Source organism: Catharus ustulatus, chromosome 4, assembly GCF_009819885.2.
Source record: "Catharus ustulatus isolate bCatUst1 chromosome 4, bCatUst1.pri.v2, whole genome shotgun sequence".
In the NCBI taxonomy this organism is placed as follows: domain Eukaryota; kingdom Metazoa; phylum Chordata; class Aves; order Passeriformes; family Turdidae; genus Catharus; species Catharus ustulatus.
In genome coordinates, this window is record NC_046224.1 from 64,230,080 (window position 1) to 64,242,961 (window position 12,882).

The window sequence follows — 12,882 nt, forward strand, 5'->3', positions numbered from 1 at the left end:
AAACATTTCACATGAGAAGTGAGCACATTCAAATTTATTCATCCCATAAAAGTGCACAAGCATTCCATAAGGCTAGAATGCCTCATGCAGTAAGTGCTCCACCCTCCCAAGAACCTCTGGAGAATGATACTGGAAAGAGGCTCTTGGCTGAGGCGTTGGACTGGGCCTCCAAATCTGGATGGAATCATTTTACCCAAAAATGTCTTCAACAAACTCAAGAATCATTTAGTCCTTCTGCTCCAGCAGTAAAATGGGGAGATCTAAAAATGGCACAAAACCCCACTTAATGGATATTTTACCAAGCTGTATTTGTTAAGCACCAGAAGGAGTGCCAGCACAGGAGAGGAAAGACATAAAAGCAGAGCAGAAGGAAATCCAGCTTCTCATAAAGGTATCATAAAGGGCACAAAATAATTGTTTTCTTTCTGTGTGTGTATACATGACCTACCACATTAATTCCTGGGACCTCAAAGCAGCAGCAGCTTTCTCCTTAGACACTATATGCCCCTCTCAATGCTGGACAGAGCTGTTCTCCCCCAAGAGGCAGCAGCTCATCTTTGTTAAAAGATCATGGTGCTCTTTCTGCAGGGTTTTTTATCACAGTTGTGTTTTGCTGCAAGGCTCTCACCACACAGTGGTTTCTTATTGTGGAGTTGTTAGTCATGGCTTATACGCAGTTTCTCTTCTGTGTTTTCTTTAGTTGTGCAGCTGTTTATGAATGCTGTATTCTTTGCATTTATTTTATTTCTTACAAAAAATAATTTTTAAAAGAGAGCATGGAAGCATTTATAACGTAATACAGATGAAAAATTTAACAGACATTTGGGATGGAAAGAGGAAAGCAAGCTAATTTTAGGTTCACTGATCTTGACAGTGTCCCTTTAAGACAAAGCTAAAAATGCTTCAAACCCAGCAATACCATAAATGTCCTGCTGCTTTTGCTTCTTATTCCTCTCCACACTTCCAGGGGAATTCCACAAGGGATCAAGCTTGAATCCCATATTAAAGTGACATGGTTTCCTTTCCCCTCTGAATAGAGGTGAACATGTATTTTTGAGATTTAAAACCCTACAGTGAAGGTTTCCAAAAGGGTAAAAGACTGGCTTACACCACTGGGACTTCCCTGCTGCCAGCTTTCCAGATCCTGAAGCCCAGGTCTCTTTGACCTCCCACGCCAGGACTGCTTTGCAAGTTCCCACTGAGGCAGGAAGGATCTTACCCCTTCACATGCTTCCACTGGGAACTGCCAGTGCAGGAAACTGCTGTTAACTCTGGGCAACAACCAGGCACATTGGGAAAAATAAAAACCACTTGCTTCTACACTCTCTCAAGGAGCAGAAACCAGTTCACAGTAAGTGAGCTCCCTTTACAAGTTTTTACACTTAACCTGGATGCTTCTGCCATAGCCACCAGGCAGCAGTAAGGAGTTAACAGACTTAGGGTTAAACTCACCAGCTGTTGGCACAAGTGACAAGGGAAGGGGCCCTTTGTCACTCCAGTGCAAACCCAGTGACAAGGGGGTTAGTTTCTTACAGGTGATGAATGAAGACCATGCCACAAAAACTCAAAACAGGATCTTCATGATCCAAAGGCCACAGTTTTCCCAGGGGAATCAGTAATGGGGTTTCACTCTTCCCAGTGCAACACAGTCCCCATAAAACGCTAAAATTTATATTGTGCCCAGCCATGGCACAAGAGTGACTCAGACTGGCCTTCCCACCCATCCAAGTTCTCTGTTTGGATGGTCTCTTTCAGGCTAAACTGAGATTCACTGTAAGAAACCCCTGGGAGACAGGGTGGAGCAGATGAGTTCAATTCAGGTGAGCACCTGAGGGTGCCTGTGGAACACCTACCTTAGGTTAGAAGGCAAGCATGATCAGTGCCTCCCCAGCCCAAGATCTGCATGCTGGACAAAGCTCAGAGTCCTGAAGGAGCTTTGCTGGGGCTAACCCAAGCAATGATCACTGAGGCTGACAGAATGGCTGGCTGGGATTTCCACACTACAGTCAGCCTGTCAGTAGATTATTAACAGTTATAAATGAAAGACCAGGAGGCACTGCTGGATGGACCCCCTCTGCACAGCTCACAATAAAAACATGCAAGAATAGCCTACAGTAGAAGACAAAGATACAACATCAAGATCAAACACTGCAATAAGGTGTTAGCAAGCAGTGCCACTGCCAGGCTTAATTTTTTTCTTTTTTGTAGTGCGTTGGTATTGGTTACATATAAGGTGAAAAGCAGATTAGGAGAAAAGGCAAAGGCAGCAAAAGGGAAGAACAAGGCTTAAGTGGCCATAACATCAGAGAAGAGCAAAGAAAGGTCTAGGAGAAGCCAATCATATGAGAAAGAGGCCAGTCCAGGTCCCATGAAAATCAGTGGGAATTTAACCACTCATTTCAGCAGGACCAGGATTAGTCTCAGCCACTAATTTGACATTCTGGCCACCTCTCCCAGTCCCTTTGTCATATGAAGCTTTTATTTTATTTTGCCTGTATGTGCGTCAGTCAGTTTTGTTCCACAAAGATCCTTCCAAAACAAATATTTTTATTGCTTGCTGCTCTAAATGTGGCTTAGGGTAAAGGGCTTTTTTTCCCATCTCACTACATACTTTCAGTTCAGTGCATTGAATATTCTAGTAACTAAACAACAATAAGTTTAATGCTTCAAAGTGGCTTTCCAGCTGCTAGCCAAAATTGTAGAATAATTAACAGGTGTCAAAGGATTAATAAAAGGAGTAGCATAATTAATAGACACCATACAGAAAAAAAATGAATCCTTGGCAATCCTGAGTGTTGTTGTTTCCTCCTCCTTCTCTTAATTGTTTCCTGCATTCCTTTAATAAGGAAAAAAAAAAAAGAAAACTAGTGCCCTTAAAACACGAATGATACATATAAGCAACAATGTGTGAGCAGAAGAAAGAAACTGGCAACAAACTGCCTTCAGGTCTAATAAATGCCTTAGTTTAAAGAAACTGCCTGACTACCTGTCCTACCCTTCTACTCATGTCCACACAGAACTTTATTGCAGTATGTGGTACAGCTAAGATCACAAAGATGCCAAACCAATACAGAACCACTGCACTAGTTCCCACCAAATCAAATAACACAAATACCCATGCAGAAAAATTCCTACTAAACACTCGGTAAAAACCTAAAGGCCTTTAATATAATCTTTGCAGAAAACTAAACAAAATTCCTTTCTGTCCTTAATGAGGAAAGTAGAACTGACTGTAACAACAAGGGAGACACAGAGATACCGAAATAAAAAATGTCATCTCACTAGCTGTATGTGACCAGGTCTGCATTCTACGAAGTTTATCCAAAGCAGCTGTGACCTGGAATTTATCACACCCTGGAAAACCAAAGGCCAGAACCCAAGCCTACACTGCAAACAAAAAGCACTCAAATTATTTTACAAATTGGTCTTTAGCTTTCCCTACAACCACAACTCCCCAAAAGTGAGTGGAGTCGAGACAACACTGCAGACCCAAAGTTAAATTTCTCCCCTATGAGGTGATGCATGCACTGTGACATTTTGAGTGTATTACTGCACTCTGAACATCAGTGCAAACTGCAGTGGGTTCAGAAAAAAAGGCAGTAGCAAGAAAAATTAGTTGTTGCCAAGAATTGCTTTGTGTGCACAGAAAAGTACCAGGACGATGGGCTGCAGGCATGTGAAGGATGCCAGCATTAAGGAGAGAAGAGTAATTAGCTCAGAGGAACAAATTAACTCGTTTTCATGTTTGTATCAATAGAAAACTCTGCAATCTTTGTCCATAAGATTGCTCACCCTAAACAAAAACGCACATATTCCCAAGAGAAAGTGCCCTACAGAGATAAAAATCAAACTCTACAAATCAACATAAGCGTGCAAGGGGGAATTATGTTGCATCGGATCAGAACATACAACAAGTCCCTTCTTCTGTCTCTCTTGTTGAAGACCTTTTACATTGAAGGAGACAAAAGAAAACCATGAAGCCTTTAGCACACGTTTACAATTGCTGTTTTAGCAGGCAAACCACCTCATTTTGATTTTGCGTATTACAACAAAAGAAAAAGCTGTTTTCTCCATAATTCAGAGTGTATTCATAGACACAGGGAAGGCTTCTTATATCCATATCTTATATGCTGTATCTTCTGTCCAGTTTCAAGAACTTTTTACTACAAGGTATTGGCCACAGCATAAAATAAGTAGCTAATAACATTTTACCAGATGAGAGAAAGAATAAAATGAAATTTAAAAATTCTAGACCACCCCCACCACAAAACCCCACTAACTTTTTCTGTGGCAAAATTGAGTGTTTCCCCAGAAATAAGGGGTATATAAATAGTTCCAGAGGACTTCCACCCATCTCTCCATTTTTCATTATCACAATACCTGGCCAGTTTCTGTATTATTTTTCAAAACATATAAGAGTCTTTGTACTCATGGGATTTTTTTCATTTTATAGTGAGGGATCTGAAACAAGGTGTCCAAGCACCCAGAAAGCACCAAGAGCAGCACCCTGTCTGAGAGCTGAACTTGTTTCTCTTCTATCCTCAGTAAAAAATGTCCATTTTCCAAACACTCCCTCTACCTGAGATTAGTGTATTATAGTGGAGATGATACACACTGCAAAACTACCATGGCAGACACATCAGGGACAAAGAGCAACTATTTTCTCACTACATACATGAAATGTAGGAAAGGATATTCCCCAGCTCCCCACTGATATTTTGTTGACAATGCCCCCAGTACTCTGTTCCTAGTGGACATCAGGCAGACAAGTATGTTTAAAAGTATGGGTCAAAAATCCCTTACAGAGAACGTTACAGAGAAGTGCAGCACCAGAGAAAGCTATGTCTTATCCAGAAATGATTCTTTACTATCCCAGAGATTTGAAGTTAAGACTGATTACACTACATTTCTATACAATAGGCTTGGGGAGAAAGTAGCTACTTAAAACATGAAAGGCTGTGTGAGAAGGGGAAAGGGTCTTCACCTGACCCCAGAAAAAGGTGTTTGTCTATATAACTTTAGCTCTGTTGATCAAAAAGAAGGAGGGTTGTAGCAAAGAGATGTCCACATTCCAGCCTTCCAAAGTGCACTTCTTTTTCCAGTCTCTGGATAAAATCAGCTCAGCCTACCTGAGCCTTATTTGTTCACTAAGCAGTGAGAAATAATTTATCACACCAAAGAAAACTGCTCTACTTATTTTTCTGATACTGCTGCTGCTGGTGCTCTCAGAGTGCTCTGGAACATTAGAAATGGTGAAATTTCTTATCAGAAGGTATAAAACTGCCTGAATCCAGAGAGTGCTCTACATGTTCCATGTGAAACATTTGTCTCCAGGTCTCTCTTTGGGTAAACTGCTCTTTGCAGCTGCACCTACAGCACAGATACATGAAGATGTAAGCTGGGACTGAACCCTGCCTTGATTTTGTTGAACAGCATCAGAATGTCATGGAAGCGGGAGTGGAGGCCTGACAACCTACTGACTCTGTGTGAGTTGAGCAATTTACCACATCTCCCTGTTGTACTGGAAGGAGTGAGGGTTGAAAGAAGTTATTATGCTCCACAAAAGCAACAAAAACAACCATAGGGATGGAACCAAGCAAAATCTCAGACCTAGAAAATCCTTGGACTTTGCAGATCTAATCCCAGCCTTCACACACAGCCTGAACTAGAAATTAGTTACCTTTGCCTGACTTCTGAGGCAGTTTGGATTCAAGATCAAAGCTGTACCAAAGACACATCTCTAAAAATAACTAAACAAAAAATAAATGAGAGGAGTCCCTGCACTGAAAACCCCTGAAAACTGAAAAAAAAGGGATTAATACCTCTTAAAAATCTCATACAAAATCCAAAAGGAAATGAGTTATAGCTATACATCATATTAGCTAAACCACCAGAATATCATCTTCATTTCTGTTGTCTTCACTTTAAGAAGGATGTCTGAAGTGGGAGACAGTTCACAGAGGTGATATAAACAGAATTTGAAATCTGAAAGCTTAACAGGAAGACTGACAGCCTTAAGAACCTCTCTTCCTATCCAGTTTAGCCAAGAAAAGGTTAAGAAGTGACTATCTAAAAGCACCTATATCAGGAGGAGCCTTTCAACAATATTTAGCAGGAAAGGCGATAATGAGATCTAATAGTTGGAAACTGAAGCTTGACTAATTCAAACTATAAATAGGGCACTTAAAAAAAAGGCAAATAAGGAGATAATTAAGCATTAAAAGAACATCTAGAGACTTTATATCCTCCTCATCACTTAAGTTTTTCTTACATGCAGAGCAGAAATCTTTCTGCACATATTGTAGCTCAGTTACTGGACCTAAACAAGCAGTTACCGCTGAAGTTTTGTTACAAAAGTTAAAACAGAGATTGTTTTAGAAATTCAGAATGGTTGCTTCTGGCCTAGCTATGAATCTATGTACTTGAAGAGTGGTTTTATCAGTGTTTGGGTGGTCTGTAGGTTGACAGCAGTGTTTTGTGTCAATACTGGTTGCATACTGAGCTACAAAATACTACACTGCCATTGACTGCAATTAGTAAGGCTATGTAAATGTGTTTCATGTTGTTTATGACCTCAGACACTAACTTTATGGAAGGCTATTTCACAGATATTTCAGGATTAATCATCTGTGCTTTTACACTGCAACAAGTCAGACTGGTGTGGAAATACTAAAGGGAAAGAAGCCTTGCAAATTTAAAAATGTGCCAACCAAAAGAACAGAAAAACCAAAACAAGAGTCAAGGTGAAAGGTTGGATCACATTCTAAAAATACTGTGAAAGAAGTCTTCACTGAGAGGAAGCTTTATAAATTCAACATTATCCAGCACGCTGTCTAGCTGCTGGGAAGGAAGCAGGTACAATATGTACCACCACTTTCAGTATCAAGAGTCTCTGCCTCTCTGCTTTATGCATCTGCCAGACACAGCGGGGAGGGCAAATAAGTAACTGCAAACCCAGCTGTGATCCTGGCTGTGGAGTGGACAGGCAGCGGCTCCCACAGCAGAAATAAACAGTACCAACTTCTGCAATGTGGAAGAAATCAAAAAGATCTGGGGATATACAGCACCAGTAGGGAGAAGAACTGCTGGAGAAAAACTGCTCCTATGTTGGGTTATTTTGTGCCTTCTTTAGGCAAAGCATAGAAATGCCCCTTAAGTGTGGCAGCCAAGTCCTCCCCAGGCCAGGGGAACAGCTGAGCAGTCACACACATATGTGCAAACCAGGCCTGGGAGCTCACAGTCGCTCAGACAGGCACCAGACATGGTCAGAAACTCTGCAGCAGCAGCTCCCATTCCCACCAGGAAGCACAGAAAACTGGGCCATGGAGGACACGTGAGACATGGCATGGGAGCAAGTGACTGTGGGGCAGACTAACTCAGTGGCCAGCAAGGGAGTGAGCACAGGAATAAAGTAGAAATGCTTTAAGCACAGTTTGCATCCAGAAAAGGAATGTATGTGGAAAACAGCTGAGGACAGGAATCAGAGTGTCTTGTGATAAACATGGACTTCCCCCTCTTCCCCCTGCAAAATCCCAAACCTGTTTGTCAGAGGGCAAAGCACAAAGTTTTGTTTGCTTCTGGTCCTCTTGTTCATTGTTGCTTAAGTAGCCCAGGAATGTAACACCTGACAAAAGTTTACTTAAAACATCTTTATTTCCATCAGAACTGCTTCCCCTCCAAAAAGGAAAATTCCACTCTTCTTGTCCCTGTCTTAATTCACCTCTCACTGGCCAACAGTCCTTGGTCTTTCCTATTTGTCCAACTTATCTCAGCAAGGAAGTACCTGGCTCTCACCTCGCCCTCAGCTCCAGTTTTTGTTCCAATATCTGTGATACGTCCTTCCTCCTTTGCAACATCCTTTTGTGCTCAGCTAAGCTCATTCCTTCTCCTTTTCCATTGCCTCTGGCAGCACTCATGCTCTATACTAAAGAGTCTGGGCATCACAAGTATTTGAGACCCCTCAGAACCTGAAAATAGCCGCAGCATGAACAGATTCCACTTGCCACAGATAGTGAAACTCTGACCTTGTGTTGCAGAACATAACTGAGCAATTCCAATAAAGTGGAAGGAAACACAGCACTTCCTGTCAAAAGCAACCCTCCATATTTGTGCCTGTCATGAGAAACAAGCCAAATGCTTGACAAGTGGTGCAGGAGATGGGAAGGGAGATTCAGCATATTTATTTAAGAGTAATTTTCTTCAATTAAAAGCAACAGCTAAAAAAAGCAAACCAGCTAGAGCTTATTTAAAAAAAAAAAAAAAATTATAAAGCCAGGGACTTCCCTGCTCTCTTCCATAAAACCAGAAATAACTCCTCACCCCGCCCCATGCCCTCCTCAGTCCAAGAACTTAAGCAGCCTCGTGCTGACACTCACGCAGGTGTGCTGGCAGTCTGATGGTGTCTTCCTCCATCCTGATCGCTTGAGGCACTGGGACATGTAGTGGTGACGAAGCGTAATTTGGTACGGGGCTCGCTGGAGGTGTGTACGAAATTCTTTCCTGCTGTTAAAAGAAAGTGGGGGGGGAGGGAGAGAAAGAGAGAGGACAACGTGAACTTTGGAACAGAGGTATGAAACCATGGCAGAGGAGGTGGATGTGGGTAGAAGGAAGGAAGTGTGTGCCTGGCGATGTGAGCAGCACTGGTGATGCACCAGCTGCCCATGGAGCTCCAGAGCACACACACAGAACACTGGTGGTCAGAGCTGCCCTGTGCCCCAGAGGGGGCAAGCACCTTTCAGGGTGGCAGGATTAATTTTCAAAAGAGCCATGAAGTTTCCAAGGGTCTTCTCAGAAATTTGCCAAGGGAGGATAGGGGAAGTGACACACAAGTGGGGAGACGCCAAGCGTTTTACGTCAGTGAAAATCTGACAGCAACTCCATGATACATGCATGAATACCACTGAAGTGCCAAAACCACTTAATCCTACACTAACAAGGCAGTCATGATCTGAACAAGCTAAGTGTCTAGCACTATACTCCTTCCTACCTTTAAAAAGATATTAATCAATAACTGCAGAAAAACACATCACTAAACACTACTCTATTTACCATCAAGTAACATAGTACTCTTGTTTTTGCTAAACAAATTACTGTTACCTTCTTTGAAGTAGTTCAACTTGCAACATAATACAGTCAAACAGAGTTAAAGGGTAACTTGTGAATGTTGTATTAGTTTCATAATTGTCACTGTTAGGTTTTTACTTATGAAAATGCCTGACAAGAAACCTAAGCCTGAAACTTCATGTTATCTGATGGGAAAATTCTTCAGTATTCTACACCTCCAACACTGTACTCCAATCATGGTACAAAAAATACCCTTTTGTAAATAAACATAGACACAATTTTACAGAAACATAGAAAAATCCATTATCATATATTTCCCGGAAGGTAATGCATGTTATTCTCCAGAACCACACTACTGACATGTAATGATGCCAGTGCAAACAGCACGGATTTACATCCCTGCACACAGAGAAGCAGAAGGAGCTACTGCAACTTCTGAGCATTTGCAGGACAGTATGAATGCAGCCTCTCACTCCAACATTGATCTCCAGCAAATGGAAAAAACAATTTTGAAGCTGGACCAAATGAAGGTAATTGCTTCCATGAAAAACCACAGCATTATCATAAGCCATGAGGCAGGAAAACAGACTGAGGCTGATAGAGGCACCTCTAGAATGTAATGTAAGCACCCTTGCCACCAAAGGGAAGGGGAGGTTTGCAAAAGACTCTGCAGGCAGATTAGCTGACATCCAAAAATAAAGGGAACGCTGTCCTGGGTTACAATACAGAGTGTGATAAAAGGTATCTGTTCTATCACCATCTGTTGAGGGTGGGGGCAGTGACCCTTATCTCAATGGCAGATATTCTGCTAATGGGCCATCCATTGAAACCAGGCAGGGCATTGTTCTTTATCTTTTCACAACCCATCCTTCCTCCAGCCAGTCATTTTCTGCTCATGGCCATTGAGTCCCACTGTGGGACTGATAAAATTACTGCATCCCATTGGAAGTTGCTCCAGCCAGGGGGAAGAGCCCAACATTTCTTACCAAGATAAAAACAGAGGTTTTGGGATGCTAAGGGAGCCCCTTTCTCCACTGGACTCCAGAGCAAAACCGGATTTCTCCACATCACCAGTGGACCTCCAGAGGGAAACTGCACCTTGTACAGGAGCACTGCTCCAACTGAACCACATCTGTCACTGCAGGAGGATGCAGCCACCATGGAATGGGACTGCTACCAACACCCTGCCTGACGGGGTGTCAGGTTGTACTCTGACTTTGTCAGGGTTTGGGGTTTGTTTCTTTGTAGTACTGTATTTCTATTTTAATTTCCCTAGTAAAGAACTGTTATTCCTAATTCCCATATCTTTGCCTGAAAGCCCCTTGATTTCAAAATTATAATAATTTGGAGGGAGGGGGTTTACATTCTCCATTTCAAAGAGAGGTTCCTGCCTTTCTCAGCAGACACCTGTCCTCCAAACTAGGACAAACACGTACAAAGTCTTGCAACCACCACTTCAAAGCAAGCCCAGTTCATTCTTTTGCAAGGTACTGTTTGCTGCTCAGGAGCTCAGGCAGAACCAGAAGTTTAGCCTCAACATCAGGAGTCCACCACAACACCCTATAACCACATGGCAGAGAAGACTGACAGCATGAGAAAACAAACTATTACAGGTTTAGACAGTGAGAAGACAGACCTGTTTCACTCCACCATCACTTTGTTATTTCTGCAAGCATGGCCCCTGTGGCTGTCAGCTCAGTACTTTTTTAAGAGAAATTGTTCAGTTTTATGTTCCTGTCTCCCAAAACTCAGTTTCTTTCTACTCATCACTGTCCAGGCAACAGTAACCCATTAGCTTGGATGAATTCAGTTTTTTGCAGTTACCAAATGGGGATGTTCATTGTGACAGAAGACACACCTGTCTACAAGGCATTATTTGTTTTTCAACTTCCCAACTCAAACCAGCTGACTCTGTGCTTCCCATTCCCAATGTGTGGCTCTCTGTGCCCATCTGCATCTCTCACCCTGGTGCACAGCACCCCTGGAAGGGATGGAGACCAGGCACTTCCCAGCATTTCCTGCTGCGATCCACAGCACAGATAATCAAACCACAGCGCAGCTGCTCACTTTGTTCATGGAGATAACCATAAAAAGAGGAACACCTCTGAAACACAGCCACACAGATGCCTGCCTCTGTTAACGGGCACTAGAGGATAGGTGGGTATCCAAAGTCCTTTTCCTCCTGCCTGAAGAATGCAGGATACAGTCCAAGCTCAGGTCACATTTCATGCTCACTGAATCACCACTGCAAAGACAAAGTGGCTTCAAAGGCTCTCCTCACTGCCCAAGAGCAGGTGGAAAATGAAATCTAATCCAGAACCTGCCCACTTCCCTCAAGACCCAGGAGGTGCTGTATTAAACCAAACCATTATGTTTCCAGTATGGGCTGCCTCTACTGATCAATCTCCTAAAGGCATACCATAACTTGATTTATATCATGGCAGTTCATTGAGTTCTGCTGTTTTAAACAAACTCATTTGATTAATTGTTTCCTAGTATTCATAAGGACAGGACAGCCAAAACCAAACAAGACATGGAACTGCAGTTACTTTTCCCATACATCTTCGATGTCCACAGTAATGTGTGAATTGCTATTTGCAGAAGGCATTTTACAAGACACGAAGGGGAGTTAGTTATCCAATTCCTATTAGTGCCTTTGAAATGCCCTCTCTTGCTAATCCTGCATTTTTCTGTCAGCACCTTTAGCCTAAATATCAAAGTAATTTACAGACATTAGGTAAGTCTTTTTCTTTTTATTAGACACACAGACAACCTGAGTCACAGCAAGAGCACAGCTCAAATGAGCTAAGTAATTTCAGAGTTAAGCTGTCTTGGAAAAAAGACAGCATGTGCCTCTCAAGGGCAATACATTTAACAACTGCATGCTCAAAGAGTTGCCCTTTAACTGTCCTGGACAGACTTCCAAAAGGTGTGGAATGGTAATGGCACAGGGAGGTCAAGACACTGGGCTTGTGGAAAAAATTAGTATAATCCCTGTTTGCAGCATGGGGCAGTAACATGTCTGGCAGCAGAACTGCAAACTCCAGTCTAGTTCTGCAACCTGCCCCTGCTCTGTGCTCAGCCACACACAGTGCTCAGCCTGCACAGTCAATGCACAAGGTCACATGTGCTCCTCCAGGCTTTCTGAGGCTTTTTACAGTCACGTTTCCAGGAGGTACCTATTGTGCTCACACCACTGAGAACGGATTGCATTAATCTTCACAGCTCCAGAACTGCCCAGTGCTTCTCTCTGTGGAATCTACCAAACAAATATGGCTGGGGTCTCACGCCTCTAAGGTTATGCAACCAGATACTCTGCTACTACGAATTTTTCTGAATTTTTCCTAACTAGTCAAGTGTATTGTTTTCTTCTTTTAATTTTTTTTTTTTTTTTTTTTTTGGTATTAAGGCCAAGAATGGTAGGCTTGTTCAAGCCACAGCTTGGGAAGAAGGATAGGTAGTGCTGGTAGAACCTGCATGAACTTTGCGTGTTCTTGAGCAAACAACCTTGCTTGCAGCTTAATCTACTGGTAAAAGAAACTAAATCAATACACATTTGATGTGGTCCTGTGAGATTTTTGGTGATGAGTGCCAAGCAAGAGCTTGGTACTACCACATTCCATATTCACCACCTGCCAGGGGACTCTATAAACATCTAAACCTGTAAGCGACCAAACGCCCAGCCCCAAACAATTACCAGTTAAGAAATTTCAAAATAGCAACTCCTGAGCATTTTGCCAGTAGCCACAAAGAGGTGACTAAAACAGATGGCATATTGCTTGCCGTCATCTTTTTAGATTGATTTCTTCAGCTAATAAG

At 42.4% G+C, this 12,882-nt stretch overlaps 1 protein-coding gene across 3 annotated transcripts in view; it reads right to left on the reverse strand.

Annotated features, from left to right (window-relative positions):
• The window catches only part of ETV6 (ETS variant transcription factor 6), a 126,525-nt gene that overhangs the window by 75,286 nt on the left and 38,357 nt on the right, over positions 1-12,882 (reverse strand). Inside the window, exon 2 of one of the 3 annotated variants that reach the window (XM_033058843.1) lies at positions 8,376-8,499. In XM_033058843.1, the coding sequence (XP_032914734.1) occupies positions 8,376-8,499 (124 nt within the window). Of the gene's footprint in view, positions 1-8,319; positions 8,345-8,375; positions 8,503-12,882 lie in introns of those variants that run through there. The other 2 variants (XM_033058842.1, XM_033058844.1) reach the window with 2 other exon arrangements.